We start from the raw sequence: 17,109 nt of genomic DNA, 5'->3' as shown, positions 1-17,109 counted from the left end.
GAATCTGAATTACGTAATCACATTCCAAAAATGAAGTACTTGTAATTAGATTATAAAATACTATTCAGACAAGCGTTACTTTTTTATTGATTACATTACAGTCAAATATTCATAATTCATTGATTCTCCCTACTACCGGTACTTATTTTTCATCTTTTAAATTTTCCTTTCTAAAAACGCCTACTGTTTGCAGAGGTGTCAAAAGTATTCACATTCATTACTCAAGTAGAAGTACAGATACTAGGGTTTAAAATGACTTCTGTAGAAGTTGAAGTATCAACTCAAGCTTTTTACTCAAGTAAAAGTGTAAAAGTACTGGATTTTAAAACTACTTAAAGTATAAAAGTAAAAGTAATGCAAGGCAAAAAATGCCATTAAGGACAAAAGCCAAAGGGGCCTATAGTGCATCCCCTAAAAAAATTCTAATGCCATAATGACTATAATGTTATATCTATTAAAATGTAAATGTTGAAAAACTTGTGAGGCACTAGGCTACCTGTTTCAGCCGCATATAAGGATTTCGGATATTGCCATCTTTGTGGGGATATTTTGACACTATAATGGTTGCGCTCGCGCGCAGCGCACACACACACACACACACACTCTCTCTCTCTCTCTCTCTCTCTCTCTCTCACACACACACACACACTCTCTCTCTCTCTCACACACACACACTCTCTCTCTCTCTCTCTCTCTCTCTCTCACACACACACACACACACACACTCTCTCTCTCTCTCTCTCTCTCTCTCTCTCACACACACACACACACACACACACACACTCTCTCTCTCTCTCTCTCTCTCACACACACACACACACACACACACACACACTCTCTCTCTCTCTCTCTCTCTCTCTCTCTCTCTCTCACACACACACACACTCTCTCTCTCTCACACACACACACTCTCTCTCTCTCTCTCTCTCACACATTCACACACACTCTCTCTCTCTCTCTCTCTCTCTCACACACACACACACACACACACTCTCTCTCTCTCTCTCCTCTCACTCACACGTCACACACACGCGCGCACGCACACACACACTAACGATTATGTTTGCCACTTATCCCGCGATTGTCATACAGTAGGCAATATTGTAAAAACGGCTGTCCCCAAAGCAATATTTGACGCGATTTGCTCCGTATTCTTGAGCACAAAACTGTTGATTCATTTCTACCTCGCTTACCGCATCTACAGTAACCAAATGTAACAACAGCGCGCCGCGCGGACAGCCTCTCACAAGTTAGAAAGAAAACACAAAGCCAATCAGTTCAGCGATGTGTGTTCAGGAGGCGGGACTCAGATCTATTGTATAATTGGCCATTTTTTTGAACGACGACAAGCCGAATGAAAACAAGCAGAAATGAAATAGGAGTAACGAGGCTATTTTTAAAATGTAAGGAGTAGAAAGTACAGATAATTGCGTGAAAATGTAAGGAGTAGAAGTAAAAAGTCGGCTGAAAAATAATTAGTAAAGTAAAGTATAGATACCCAAAATTTCTACTTAAGTAATGTAACGAAGTATTTGTACTTCGTTACTTGACACCTCTGACTGTTTGTATACGTCTTCCAGGTTTGTGGAATTGGACACACAGACCAGCCACTAGTAATTAACCGATCACAGAAAACTGAGATCCACACAGCAATTGATCATTGGATCTCAACATTGCATCAAATCTAATCAACTCCAGATTAACACGTTAATTATTATTTGAATTATCCCTTAGTTTTAGTTTTTTTAACCATGCATTAATATCTTTGGAAGGCTTTTGCCTTTCAAACTAATTGAAATTGTACAAATTCACGTCATTTCAAATTTATATGCAATGGAGGGATTCAACTTTTTTGTCGGATGAAATTTCTTTGACCTACACTAGAAGTACCCACTGAGATTTTAATTTGTAAGTTAGGTCAATAATACAATTGTCAATATGTCAAAATGATTTATTTTAATTGTAAAACATTATGATTTAATTACTTAATAGCTTTCATTAAACGCACAAATAACGAACCCCAGTCTGGGAAACCCTATTTAACGCACTTCATGTTGTTGATAACAAATAATGGAATATATTTTTATATCAAGATTATTCTACTCATATCAATGTGATAAACAAGTTAGGTCAAAAGTAATCTAAAAGTAATCCAAAAGTAGTCAGATTATATTTCCTTAAATATGTAATGTAATGGATTACGTTACTAACTACAATTTTTGTCATGTAATTTGTCATTAGTAACCAATTACGATTTGTAAGTAATCTACCAGCTCTGCCTATATGGCACTAACACATCTTTTGTCTTTTTTTTAGATCAAGAACTGTACTGAATCAAGAAAGCTATAATCATCTAATCAATCCATGACAAATTTATTCAAAAACATTTATTAAGCGTTTAAGAATTTCTTTATAAATCTAAAATTTATTGGACCAACAAATTTGAAGGGGTCCATCCTGCTCTCAACCAAACCATTCCCAAGCACAGCTCAGCCTATCCGGCTCCATCAGTATAGAGCAGATAATATAGAACAGGATGGAAACATGCACAAATAAAAGAACAAAAGACTGGAACACTTGAGAGAAGGTGACAAACAACATAATCGTGCAATGTGACTGAATTCTAGAGCACAACAAAAAGCATGCAAGCTAAAAATCCCAGCATTTATACACACACACAGGGTCAAGCTGGTCTACTCACTGTATCCTCGTTCCTGTATGGGTTAAGTTTGTTGTATACTGCTTCAATTACACTCCGCCTATGACAAACACAGGAAAATGTATGAGCTTCTGAGGGAAGAAAGAGAGGTGACTTGGTGCAGAGTCAGACCCAAGTCAGTGTGACATCCAAGTTTGGTTGGCTTTGAGAGTGGTTTTATAAGTAACTTCTAAGGGGCCGTTTACGCGACATCATTTTCGATGAAAAATGTAAAACTTTATGCGTTTTGGCTGTTAATTTACACGACGGTGGCATTTTGGAGGCCTGAAAACAGGTTTCAAAGCGCACATTTTTGAAAACAGCAGAGTTATCGTCTGCGTGTAAATGTGCATTTGTGAGAACAGTGACGTCATGCGCATTAACGTGTTTCTATACAAAGTGACGTTGTCAACTACTGGCCTGGCATAAACAATACAGCATTATTTGTAGTTTTCACTGATACGTGTGAACAGGAATTGTTTTGACAATGGTGTCATCTGTACCCGAAAAATGCAAAGAAAAAACTTTTCCGTTTTAAGTACATATTTGTCATGTAAGCATGCCCTAAAAGTCTGATTTTTGGTGAAATATAACAGATACACGCTACACAGTTCAAACATTTTGAACCTTAGTGTATTATTAATTAGTGTATAAAAAAAGCTGGATGGGTATATCACAAGGTTTTGGAACTAGAAATAAAGAGAGGGAGAGATGGTGTGGTACTAACTTGCTGGCCAGCTCTCCTCCAGGTGGTAGGTTGGGGATGCTCTCAGATGCTAATGTGCGCATCACATGTACCAAGTCGGGCACACCATCGTCCCCCTGCCTCTTCAGGATCTCTGTTATATCAACAACAATTCAGAGCCATCAAGTATGGTCCACTTGAATTACTGATTCATTAAATAATAATACGTTTGTAAAGGTTAGCTCATACCTTCTACTCGGCTCTCTAGGTATTTATCAAGCTCCGCTTCCCTTTTGACAGCTTCTGGGGAAACCTTGGGTGCACTGACGAAACACACCAACACAACACTCATGTTGTCACGACTTCCCTGTCCAATCACAGAAGAAGGGAGGGGTTAATCCAAATAAAAAAACAAATAGAACTAAAATAATATATATATATATGTGTGTGTGTGTGTGTGCGTCTGTATATTACGCAAAAATATATTATGTAAAGAAATGCGATTTGACAGCACTAAGATATATATATTTATTTATTTTATTGATGTCTCATGCTCACCAAGGCTAAATTTATTTGTTAAAAATACAGTAAAAACAGTAATATGTAAGAATACTATTACAATTTAAAACAACCACTTACTCTTAATATAATTTAAAATGTAGTATATTCTTGTGATGTCAAAGCTGAATTTTCAGCATCATTACTCTGCTACAAGGAAAATGTATTGTGATTATCAATGTTGAAAAACAATTGTGCTGCTTAATATTTTGGTGGAAACTGTAATATTTGCTTTCATTATTCTTTGACTAAAGTTAAAAATGTGCTGCATCCCTTGCTGAATAAAAATATATATTTTTTTAATGTAAAAAATTAACCGTAAATTTCTGAAACTAATTGCATAAAATACTGTCCAAACCATCAACAAGTTTGATTTCTGAATCATCTCCAGATTGTGATCATTTATGCATTATTAATAGACAAAATAATTCATCTGACTCACTGGTAAAGGTCTGGTTTCACTCACCTTGTACAAACAGGTATCTACAATTTCATTGCAGACCCTCTCCAGATCGTCAGTCACCTCAAGTCGTGAACGAACAAAATCACACAGCTCCTCATTGGCCATCACATCCCAGATCCCATCGCAAGCAAGAACAATAAACTCGTCCTCCGCCTCCGACCGCTCGATAGCATACACCTCGGGCTCCGGCGACACCAGCTGCTCCGTGGGACCCTTACCATGAACACACTTATAGTCAAAGTCCCCCAGAGCCCTGGACACTGCCAGGGACCCATTGACGCGCTGGATCATCACAGATCCTCCAGCGTTCTGGATCCTCTCCTTCTCCAGGGGGTTGCTGGGTTTGTGGTCCTGCGTGAAGAAGTGCACAGCCCCTCCTCGACTCAGCACCCCCCGCGAATCTCCGCAGTTGATAAAGTAGATGTGGCGGGGTGAGAGCATCACACCAACGGCCGTCGAGCCACTGCGGTCGGCGCCACCGTGCTTCTTCTCCGAGATCTGCCGCATGTGATCGTCGATCTGCAGGAAACCCGTACGGATTCCGGATTTCACGCTGTCCACGTTGGGCTCCACGGCTGGACCCCCTCCTCCGCCTCCACCCTGGAAGTCAGGGTTGCTGGTGATGTGCTCCAGGAGGTGCTCGCAGCAGTAACGTGCGACCTGCGATCCCGCATGCCCGTCATAAACAGCAAAGAACGACCAGGGGTCCAGGCCATTGGGCAGACCGATGACAGCAGTATGCGCATCCTCCATCTCGACACGCCAGCCTTGCATGCTGCTCAAGCCGTAGCGCAGTTCATTGCCATCCCCTTTTGCGTTGTGTTTCTCCATCTTTGGCTTATCGAGAAATGCACCCATATCTGTTGCTTAGGAATCTGGAACACAGAAGTTCAAGAATGATGAGTGATATAAAAAGCAGGGTGTCATTTCTATGCCACTCACGACGCCAAACTGAATCTCCACTTGTGTCCCAACTGATATTCCGCTGCCAAATTTCTGCAGTCAATACCAATAAAATTTCACAATTGTCAAAAAATATCTGTTTTCAATACCATTGCAAAAACTAGATATAAATAAAGTGCATTTCATTACGAAGTTAAATATTAACATTAATCATTTAAATTCACAGGCCAAATTGTGCAGCCCTACATACAAGCACAGCAAACTACTTTTTGAAATCGCAAATACACATTTATCAGAAGAATCTAAATTAGAGGATCTAAAATTTGTAAAACCTTTAATGGGAAGTTTAAAGGGATAGTTCACCCCCCCAAAAAAGTGTCCATGCTATGGAAGTCAACGGGGCTGATAAACTGTTTGGTTAACCATATTCTTCAAAATATCTTCTTTTGTGTTCAGTAGAAGAAAGAAATACGTACACGAATGAGAGAATTTTAATTAATGGGTGACCTATCCCTCTAACGCTATCGAATCAAGTGTAAACACGCACACATAGTTACACGCCCAGCACAATGCCTCTATTTATAATTCATGATGACTGATACTACAACAGTAATGTCATGCCAGTGGCCAGTTTAGAAATAAACTATGACATGCCACCAGGCTCAAGTAACAAGTGTAAACACATACACACACCGTCGCAAAGACAGGCAGACACACGGGTTCCCAACCATGTATGGCCGTCAGCTAACACACGGCTATGCACACTACACACTCGCACACTAAAAATAGACGGGTACAAATGCATTCTGAGTCTGACCATTGTTCGCCACTCACATCAATCACAGCTCACTCTAAACACAACACCAGTGCACTTGAACACCAAACAAACACCAGCCTTGAACACTGTTTGACAGGTACACTGTTTGACAGATACACACTCTGTAAATCCGATCTAACTGCAAAGTGGATTTACTGCTAGATTACGTTCACGTTTCACAATCAGATATGGGCAATCAATGTTATTTACCCTTGTTCTTTGAAGTTTGCACTGTTGAACAGCACTGAACTGAAAGTCTGCGCGTGCAGCCCTGCCGCATGTTCACGCGCCTCTCTATTCCGCATTACGTCATGGTGTCGCGAGCATAGTAGCACGATAGCTTCATGCTAACACAGACGTTTGGGTTCAGTCAGTTTGATTGTAATGATTCGACGACGTTAAATAGGTTAGTGCATGTAATCGGGAAAAATAATGAATTAATGATCTGGCCGGTTCTCACTGCTAATGTTTGGGGTAGTACGGGCTAAATGCTACCAAGAGGGCCTTGTGAAGCCTCGGGCTTGGGTTGTCAGACCTGAGGCCCTCAACGCACCATGCGACAGCTACATGCAGCAGGTCAGCCCACTGAGCTCACACAACACCCGCCTACTCCCTTAGCACACATGCTAACATGCTAGCTCTGTCATTCACATAGGTATATTACAAGAGCGCAGACACTTACCCACTAAAAATAAGTCCTGGCGAGTTCTGTAGTGGAGGAGATAAAAACCAGATAAAAGAAAAGGACGAAAAGAAAGACAGAGATATAAACTGAGCGCGTCGGTGGTAAGAGAGAGAGAGAGAGGCTGGCGGATTGTTTTGCTCTGCATTCAGTCTGTGAACGAGAGGATCACCCTTATCTGTTTAAACCAGGGATGCATCATTCCCATTTATTCTGCGTCCTGAATGTAATTAGAAGGTGTAAAGGGTCGGGTTTGACCGATGTTTTGGTCCGCTGTGTTCGGGACCGAATCTCTGCACACCAGCAGCAGCACAGGACCCGGATGTGGATTCAGTAGGGCTGCGCACTTAAAAGAATGACATCACCATCATCATCATCCCTCCATCTGTACAACATCCCTCAATCTGTACATCATTCTGTCATCACCATTGCATCCTTCCCTCCTCAGCCGTTCATTCATCAGTTCCTCTGTAGCCTACATTCTTCTTCTTTTTTTACCACATGCACCCTGTTGTCAGTCTGGATCTATCATCTGTCAAGTTCTGGTCATTTTTAACCCTGAGATTGAACAGAAAAATCACAGAGCCACAGAATATCAGAAACCCCTTTATACACAATTAAATTATATGTTAATATATTAGGTGGAAAATAAAACGAGAAAATATAGGCTAAACATGTCAAACTATAGAGTTCAAGCTGTTTTCAAAAGGTTTCTTAAAGGAGAACTCCGGTCAATTTTAACATTGAGCTCAATTTTTAGTAAATTTGGAGTGCTGTCAATACAGAGAACAACGACAAAAATCGGTGTTGCCTACACCGTGTTATCCTCTTTTTAAAATTTACACCCTATTGACTTGAATGGGGCAAGTTTTAAACCTGCTTTTATCCTCTTAACATATTTGATGTGTCATTACAAGTGCCCAGCCATGTTGAGTGATTCCTTCAGAGTGAACACAGTGAATCTGACTGCAGTAGATGTGAAAGATATGAATAAAAATGATGTTATATCAGCCAGCGCACATACCTGTATTTAGTTCCTGTTTTCGGTCGAAGTCCAAAGTAGTCGATTGTCGAGTTCACGCGCATAGGTTTAGTAACTATGATCACGCGCGTGAACTCGACAATCGACTACTTTGGACTTCCACCGAAAACAGGAACTAAATACAGGTATTTGCGCTGGCTGATATAACATCATTTTTATTCATATTTTTCACATCTACTGCAGTCAGATTCACTCGTGTTCACTCTTAAGGAATCACTCAACATGGCTGGGCACTTGTATGACACATCAAATATGTTAAGAGGATAAAAGCAGGTTTAAAACTTGCCCCATTCAAGTCAATAGGGTGCAAATTTTAAAAATAGGATAACACGGTGTAGGCAACACCGATTTTTGTCGTTGTTCTCTGTATTGACAGCACTCCAAAATTACTAAAAATTGAGCTCAATGTTAAAATTGACCGGAGTTCTCCTTTAAGAATGCACACAGCTTAATGCAATTATTCATAAAATACCTGATGAATAATTATTAATGCAATAAGACATTTGATTTAACAAATGAAACACAGGCCTATATTATATACATTATGTTTGATAACAGAAATACATTAACATCGCATATTTATATTAGACTTATGGACAGTGATATATGTTTGTCTGTCTATACATCTGTCTGTCTGTCTATAGGCTATATATATCTGTCTATCTCTGTCTGTATCTGTCTGTCTTTCTATCTACAGTATCTGTCTTTCTATCTGCATGTCTATCTATCTATCTATCTATCTATCTATCTATAGGCTATATCTATCTGTCTATCTTTCTATCAGTATCTGTCTTTTTATCTGTATGTCTGTCTGTCTATCTATACATCTGTCTTTCTATCTGTATGTCTATCTATCTATCTATCTATCTATCTATCTATCTATCTATCTATCTATACATCTGTCTTTCTATCTGTATGTCTATCTATCTATCTGTCTATCTATCTATCTATCTATCTATCTATCTATCTATCTATCTATCTATCTATCTATCTATCTATCTATCTATCTATCTATCTATCTATCTATCTATCTATCTATCTATCTATCTATCTATCTATCTATCTATCTATCTATCTATCTATCTATCTATCTATCTATCCACCATTTCGATATAATCATTTGCTTGACATTAACAGACAGACACATTTTAAAATAAACGTGGAGCTGTTTAAATAGGTTCCATTAAGAAGATTAACCCGGAAGGCTTTGGCTTCTGCCGGGTCGCTGAACTTGGTGCTCGTGCACTGAGCAGAATTCCGCAGTGTTGATTCGATTCGAACTTCGAACTAATCTGTTATGTCGTAAGATAGGTTGTAACTCACACGGAAGCGCTTTGCATGCGCATGATTCACCAGTGCTTTCAGTCTGACACTAGGCTCTCTGTGAAATAGCTGGATGTTGTCTAGTTTCTCGGTTCTTGTGCAGAAATTATGGATATATGCTGGCTTTGTGTAATTCTCGCTGGGATCGCAGTTTATTTACTAACGCAGTTAATACGCTTTATCTTCGCCGACGCTGATCTCACTTTATTATGGGCGGATAGGTTCGGCAGCACGCCAGGTAATGAACCTCGCTTAAATATTTTTTATTTTATATATATATAGGCACTAGCACTAAATGCACTAGCCTACTGTGTATATCGATTAATTCATGTAAAGCAACACAGTAAAATGTGAGTCGTGACATTGCTGCAAGAATGTGAAATTTGCACTCTGTGGTCGATAGACTGTATCTCTTAACAGCCCAGTGTGTGGGTGTCACTGTCGAAATATGTGACAAGTACAGTAATAGCAAAGTATTCACTTTTAAAAAGTGTTAACGAAAGTCTGATGCCAACTTTTACTAAGTGGACTATACTGTACTTTTGTACTGTGACTTTTATACTGTACAAACTGTATTTTTTAGTCTCTAAAAGTACCCCTAAACCCACCCATCACAGAAAACTTTTTACATTTCTCCCCCCAAAAATAATTTAGTATCTTTATTAATCCATTTCCTTCGTGGGGACCGCTGGCTGGGATGCTATACATGTTCATGTATGCATGCATATTATGCACACATGTAATATAAACACAAACTTTTATATTTCATGCGATTAATCATGATTAATTGATTTGACAACACTATATCAAGCTACATTACAATGTGCATACGTTGATAACTGAAAAGTGGATTAGCAATTCTCACTCTAAGCACTTCACACAGGCCTGTGTTTAATATTATATATTTAAAATATTATTTACAAATTTTATAGAACTATCAGCCAAGTTAATAAGAACCTATTAATTGAGCTTGCTATTGTGCAATGATTTTTATTACAGTTTTCTTTTTACAATCGGCAATTGCTAGGACAAATTTTTCAATACTTAGGTCACTTTTTCAAAACTCTTCACAGTTCTCCTTACCAACTTTCATCTTGACACAACAGTTAATTTCACATTCAAAATGCAATAAAACCAACAAACACCTTACAATACTAATTTATTTCCCCTTTTGTAGATGGTAATCAGACTAACACCCTGTAGTGTTCAGATACATTTTATTTGTTTTGATAGTATTGAATTTTTTTAGACAATATGGTATTTCAAAATGTAGCAAACTGCTGTCTTATTCCTTAATTGTTTAACAGTTTTGAAAAGAGTATGTAATGTGCAAATTGGCCTGTAGGTACATCGATATTTGTTGGTGTTTGTGTGAGAAAATAATCCATGTCATTTGATAGAAGTAGTTACTGAATTAATTTCATGCCAAAGTAATGATGATGAATGATTCACAGTTTAGCCCACATAGACTGATGTTGTGCTCACTGTGCGAAGAGTTTAGAAAAAGTGACTCGCGATTGTAAAAAATAACAACTGTATTACTTAAACATTTATCCACATTTAAACCCTTACAAAAATGTTTTTCACCCTAAAAAAACACAAAAAAGCACCTTTTTCTAAGACTGTCCGGTCCATTTACTAAGTATACCTACTCTGTTTTTGCATTACTTCATAGGCTACTATACCGGCTTTATTCACTGTTTTTAATTACTTAATTATTATATAAATAATACATTGTTTAAATGTCTATAGATACGTTGTTGTTTGTTTTCATTTCATAGAGTCAAAGTTGCGAGGCAAAGTGGTGTGGATTACCGGAGCCTCCAGTGGCATCGGGGAGGAGTTGTCCCTTCAGCTCGCTGCGCTCGGTGCTCGGCTGGTGCTGTCTGCCCGCAGGGAGAATGAGCTGGAGAGGGTGAAGCGCATTTGCTTGGGTATGAACAGTCCCAAGAAACGTTTGAGAGACAGGAGTAAACACAAAAAAAAACTCAGTCAGAGGTCAATTAATTATACAATAATTCATGTCCGTCCTTCAGAGCTGTAGTGTGACCCTGAATGTGTATACAAGTATCTTTGCTGGCAATCTGACTACAGTTTTTTTTACTAAAAGCAATCACACCGTGACCTACTGACCCGAAATTTATTTTCTTGTTAGAGCGCTCCTCTCTAAAGGATGGCGATATTCTTGTTCTTCCACTCGATTTGTTGGACCGTGCATCACATCAAGAAAAAACTGCTGCAGTTCAGAAGCACTTTGGTGATGTAAATGCCATCTGTTTTTCTTATTCAATCTTTAGAGTGTTTTTTGTTCTTTTTTTCTTCTGAATTTATATTTCAGTAATGGTACTGACATCGAAATAAAGTGTAAATTTTGACATTTTCAGAATATTGAGTTTGATTGAATTTTTCAACCTAAAGAATATTAACTATTAACTAACTAACTATAATATTAAATATTAACTAACCATAACATTAGATCATATTTAGGAATATTAACTATCTAGGAATTAATTATGCACTGGCTACATTCACACCTGTAACAATACAATAGAACAGGGGTTTTCAAACTGGGGTCCGGGACCCCCCAGGGCCCCACAAGGGAGTGAAAGCCTTTTAACCTTTTAAAAAAGAATAATAATAATTTAAATCTTAAAATTAAAGATTAAAATAAATTAGTAAGGCAATAAATTAGATCTAAATAAATAAAAATGTGGTTAAAATAAAAATTATTAGTTATTAATCTATTAAATAGATTAAATTAGATAAAGTAAAAATACAATAAATGTATTACATTTAAACAAACAAAAACATAAATACATACAACAAAACATTGCTACAGTGAGTATAATATACCGGTAATCATTTAACTGAAACTAATTTTAGATAAAAAAATTCTGTATATAAATTAGGTGTTTATAAAAGACAGATGCCTTATCAATTTTAGGATGGAGTCTCTCACACAGGGATGATCGTATTTGGGGGTCCGTGGCATCTAAAAGATTGAAAAACCTTGTGAAATTTTGTGCAATTGTGAAAATATTGTTGCATTAATAATATAAAAGCATCCGGGGAGATGTACCGGTACACAATTAATGATCAACGTTAACTTTTTAAGCAAATAAAATGCATCAGTTAGCGAAAGTTAACTTCCTACATTATATGACAATAAAACTTGCAAACCTAAACGTCTGCAGAGACAAGTTTGTAGAGTACAGAAAATAATTGCATAGCATGGCATCATTTATCCTCATGAATTTTAGTTCTTTACAATGTACCTTATCAGAGCATCAAGCAATAAAATGCCTTAATGGTCAGTGATATTAAGTAGGAATATTCCCCCCTAAATGTTTGCATGTGTGTATCTGCATTTTCAGATAGACGTGTTGATAAATAACGGAGGCCGGACCCAGCGCTCACTGTGCATAGAGGCTGATGTGGATGTGTACCAGGCACTTATGGAGCTCAACTACCTTGGCACCGTATCTATCACTAAGCAGGTGCTGCCCCATATGATCCGCCGTGGTAGTGGTATCATAGCAACCGTCAGCAGCGTTGCAGGCTTTGTAGGGGTCCCCCTGGCAACGGGGTATGCTGCCAGCAAGCATGCGGTGCAGGTGAGAGCAAATAGTAGACAGAATTCCCAGAGAATCTGCCTACCCTTATGCAACATTGTCTGCTAAAGAAAAACGGTGATAAAAGATAGAAAAAGCTCCTGATTTGTTGTGTTTCTGCAGGGTTTCTTTAACTCTCTGAGAACAGAACTCGCTGATTCTCCAAACATCACGATCAGTACCATCTGCCCCGGACCTGTAGTATCAAGCATCGTTCAGAACGCAATCACAGAGGAGCTGGGCAAGGTACCTGTACAAGTGTTGTTGTTTTTTTGTGAAGTGAAAATAAAGCTGGGGAAAAAAATGTTGCCTTGGTTGGTAACTAACTGAAATAAAAGTGAAATAAAAATTAAATACAAATATTAAGGGATGAGGGATGAGTTGCCTAAGGGATAATCCACGACGTGGAGGCAAAGAACTGCCCGACAGGAAGCGGAGGGTGGTTGGGTGCCTATACGCGAAGTGCATTAAAATCTTTTAATGCACAGCTAGCCATTACCGCTTACACCATTGTCATTTGCCGGCATTGACAGCTTTAAGCTGTTGTTGACGTTTGCAGCGCAATATTTGATTAAAAATTACGGTTATTTTCGTCAGTTACGGCTTGTTTGCATTCTGTCCGCTTTGGATCATACACGGATATAAAGTAGTGCGGGAAGGTTACATTTATTTGAAGGAATGAATTGCATTTAATTGAATTAATGAGAGAGAGAGAGGGGGAGAGAGAGACATAGTATCTCACAAAAGTGAGTACACACCTCACATTTCAGCAAACATTTTAGTATATCTTCTCAAGGGATAATACTATAGAAATGAAACTTGGATAGATTTTAGAGTAGTCAATCTGCTGCTTGTATAACTGTAAGATTGGAAATAATTCAAGACATTTGCTTTTCACTCCCTCTTCTCTGAAGGCACAGCAGTGCTGATAGTGATCTAGGCCTGTAGGCCAGAGGTTTTGGACAATGGGGAAAATTGTGATTGTCTGATTGGTTAGTTTGAATATCTCACACCTGGGTGTTAGTCACATGGTCAGGGGAAATGACAAAACAAGATTGTAACTGTTCTTCTGGCTCTTTTCGGAGGCTGGCTACTCTTGAGTCAAAGGTGCTCTGCCTTTGGCTCTCAGGTAACATTTTACATTTATGCTGGGTACAATTAATGGTTTAAATGATCATTTCATTACATCCATGTTGTAACTATTTTAAGTGTAAACATAACCTTATTTCACATTGAACCTATTTAATTCATGGAGTCAGATTAAAACAAGATAATTGCATATGAGAACATAACCAAATTACTTTGATACGCTGGAAAGACTTGAATACGCGTGTCCTTCACCGGCTGGTCGGAAACCGGAAGTTGAGCCGAGTAGCCGGATTTTACAAGCAGTATTATGCACTGTCCTCTGAAAATAACTCAACATACAGCTGATTATTGTTAAAATAGCTGGCAACAAAAGTGAGTACACCCTAAGTGAACATGTCAAAACTGTGTCCAAAGTGTCAATATTTTGTGTGAACACTGCCTTACCTAGCACTGCCTTAATCCTCCTGGCCATGGAATTCAACAGAGCTGCACAGATTGTTGCTGGGATCCTCTTCCACTCCTCCATAATGACATCACGGAGCTGATGGATGTTAAACATATGGCGCCTCTCCACCTTCCGCTGGAGGATGCTCCACAGCTGCTCAATAGGGTTCAGGTCTGGAGACATACTTGGCCACTCCATCACCTTCAGCTTCCTCAGCAAGGCAGTTGTCATCTGGGCGGTGTGTTTGCGTTCGTTATCATGCCGTTCGGACCATTTTCTGAAGGGAGAGCATCATGTTCTGCTTCAGAATGTCACAGTACATGTTTTCCTCAATGAAGCTCAGCTCCCCAGTACCAGCAGCACTTATGTAGCCCCAGACCATGATGCTACCACCACCATGCTCGACTGTAGGCAAAACACAATGTTCTTTGTACTCCTCACCAGGGCGTCGCCACATATGCTGGACACCATCTGAGCCAAACAAGTTTACACTGACAAGCTGACTTTCCGCTTCTGCAACTTCTAAAGCAATGCTGGCAGCACTCGTGAGTCGTGCATCTGTTTTTTGAAGCCAGCTTCTGCACCTGACGCACAGCACGAGGACTCAACTTCTTTGATTGACCCTTGCAAGGCCTGTTACGAGTGGAACCCGTCTTGGAAAACCTCTTTATGACCCTGGCCTGGCCTGTACTGTAACTCAGTTTCATGGTGTTATCAATCTTCTTATAGCCTATAGGTCATCTTTGTGGAGAGCAATTCTAATTCTCAAATCCTTACAGAGTTCTTTGCCATGAGGTCAGGTGTCATGTTGAACATCCAGTGGTCAGTATGAGAAAATTGTACTCAAAGCACAAATTTGAACTGCTCTAATACAAGATACACAAATTTGTATGGTCCTGTCAAGCAGACAAAAACGAAAATTATGAATAGGACTTGTGGCTTTGCATGGTTAAATGACTTACAGCTATTATCACTTAGGGTGTACTCACTTTTGTTGCCAGCTTTGACAATAATGGCTGTATGTTGAGTTATTTACAGAGGACAGTACATAATACTGCTATACAAGCAGCAGTTTAATTTCTATAGTAGGCTATTGTCCCTTGAGAAGATATACTAAAATGTGAGGGGTATACTCACTTTCGTGTGATACTGTAGACAGTAGATACGAGTTATGCATACCTGCTGCGTCTGTTCAGCGTCTCGAAGCTGCGACTTTAAACTTTACTTTCTTCAAAATAGCGATGTAACCCCTTCGTTGCTGAGAAATATAATGTAGCGATTCAGTACTGAAGCCATTGTATTACTAAAAGTGGCGGGGCAGCGTTGGTAAGTTTCTGTGCTCCTGAATTTGTGTGTGTGCGGCGTGCGCTTCAATGAATTAATATAAAACGGTGATTAAACTGAGTCGGAACTACCTAAGCATCAAACGATTTTATGGCACACCTTCCAGCCAATCAGAGTCGCGTATTCAGACAGACCATGGTATATTGGTATATACATATACTGAAATGGCACTGATCAGCACTACACAAAATTAAATGATAATTTAATCAAAATAGCTAGTGTGTTTTGCATTTGCATTAAATGATCATTTAATCAAAATAGCTAGTGTGTTTTCCATTTGCTTAACTAAAAAGTACTTGTTTTTGTCTGTAGCCTGTGGCAACAGCTGGTGATCAGACACATAAGATGTCTACAGAGCGCTGTGTTCACCTCACTCTGGTAGGTCTGGCCAACCATGTGAAAGAGATGTGGATTGCTGAGCAGCCCTTTCTACTCTTCTGTTATTTGTGGCAGTACACTCCCACTCTGGCCTGGTACACAACCAAACTTCTAGGCAGAAAACGTGTGCAGAACTTCAAAGCCGGGCTGGTGAGTACTGGGAGCTTGCTGGAAACAGATCCTGAACTGGTTTAATTACGCTACAATTGCAATAATATCTTTTGGGAATCATCTTCTCTTTTTCCAGGATGCAGATGCCGCATACTTCAGCAAGCCAAAGGTCAAGACAACTTGAAAATCTCATTTCAATAATAAGTGATTTGATCATTCCTTTGCAGAAAGACCCGGGGGGGAAAAATGTCACAGTATTTCAATATGTCATATGAAAACACCTTCCATTTAGCTTGTTGTATAAATAAAGACTAATGGCACTTTATTAAAATAAAAAGCTGATTTATGTATTCTTTGTGTTTTATGTATTAAAATGTTATAAATAGTAATTACTATTGTAACATTTCAAGTTTGGTTGAACAAAACTGACAGTAAATGATTTATATAAAACATCTGTATTTTTTTCTATACATACAATTACACAACCATACAAAGACCGAGCTCAAGTAGGATAAACAAAGGTGCAAGAGCCAATTTACCTATATATTTATAACACAAGGTGGTCACATAAAAACAAAACAAAAACACATTCATAACCACTGAAAATAGTAACCAAGGCACATCCTTAAGATTAGACAAACAGGCTTTTTAAAAGGGCTCAATGGTTTTCCTGTTTCTCTTTCTTTTTTCGAGGCTCTTGAAGGATGCTTAAGATAAAAATAAGAAATTGGGAAAAAACAGTGAAATGGAAGCTCAGCGTGAGGTGATATTCAGTCAAGGACATCCAGAGGTCCATTGTTGAGAAAATAAGAGTACACTTCCCAAAGAAACTAATAAATCTGGGCTCTGTCTGAATGAGTTTACAGTTTTATTATGTGTGGAGAGGATTTTGCTGATCGTCAAACAGATCCCATTTACTTCATTCTGCTGACGTTCATCGATTCATGCATTTCTTTCAGA

General features: G+C 38.7%; 2 protein-coding genes across 6 annotated transcripts in view; one reads left to right on the top strand and one right to left on the bottom strand.

Moving 5' to 3' along the window:
* Window positions 1–7,238, bottom strand: part of ppm1aa (protein phosphatase, Mg2+/Mn2+ dependent, 1Aa) — a 12,425-nt gene extending 5,187 nt beyond the window's left edge. For 3 of the 4 annotated variants that reach the window (XM_079634487.1, XM_079634488.1, XM_079634489.1), the window contains exons 1-5: window positions 6,807–7,238; window positions 4,408–5,279; window positions 3,633–3,750; window positions 3,426–3,537; window positions 2,702–2,759 (exon numbers count right to left, since the gene is read on the bottom strand). In XM_079634487.1, coding sequence (XP_079490613.1) covers window positions 2,702–2,759; window positions 3,426–3,537; window positions 3,633–3,750; window positions 4,408–5,262 — 1,143 coding nt within the window. In that variant the 5' untranslated portion in view covers window positions 5,263–5,279; window positions 6,807–7,238. Of the gene's footprint in view, window positions 1–170; window positions 181–1,553; window positions 2,760–3,425; window positions 3,538–3,632; window positions 3,751–4,407; window positions 5,280–6,806 lie in introns of those variants that run through there. The other variant, XR_013800154.1, reaches the window with a different exon arrangement.
* Window positions 6,303–16,595, top strand: dhrs7 (dehydrogenase/reductase (SDR family) member 7). Of its 2 annotated transcripts, none has more exons than XM_079634491.1 (7): window positions 6,303–6,700; window positions 10,953–11,105; window positions 11,327–11,433; window positions 12,546–12,785; window positions 12,906–13,028; window positions 15,973–16,188; window positions 16,286–16,595. In XM_079634491.1, exons 1-7 carry the CDS (start codon window positions 6,679–6,681, stop codon window positions 16,331–16,333), a joined length of 909 nt encoding a protein of 302 aa, XP_079490617.1. In that variant the 5' UTR covers window positions 6,303–6,678; the 3' UTR covers window positions 16,334–16,595. The 2 variants fall into 2 exon arrangements, with proteins under 2 accessions (XP_079490617.1, XP_079490616.1); XM_079634490.1 differs by lacking the exon at window positions 6,303–6,700 and adding an exon at window positions 8,988–9,409 and having other exon boundaries at window positions 16,286–16,493.
* Window positions 16,596–17,109: the final 514 nt, after the last annotated feature.

The sequence above is a fragment of the Phoxinus phoxinus genome (genome assembly GCF_949152265.1).
Source record: "Phoxinus phoxinus genome assembly, chromosome: 14".
In the NCBI taxonomy this organism is placed as follows: Eukaryota; Metazoa; Chordata; class Actinopteri; order Cypriniformes; family Leuciscidae; genus Phoxinus; species Phoxinus phoxinus.
This window is presented reverse-complemented; position numbering and strand designations above follow the sequence as displayed.

Coding starts and splice junctions, on each gene's coding strand:
- dhrs7 (XM_079634490.1), top strand. CDS start 9,280: ATGGATATATGCTGGCTTTGTGTAATTCTCGCTGGGATCGCAGTTTAT. Junction 9,410..10,952: donor TAGGTTCGGCAGCACGCCAG/GTAATGAACCTC, acceptor TTCATTTCATAG/AGTCAAAGTTGCGAGGCAAA. Junction 11,434..12,545: donor TTCAGAAGCACTTTGGTGAT/GTAAATGCCATC, acceptor CTGCATTTTCAG/ATAGACGTGTTGATAAATAA.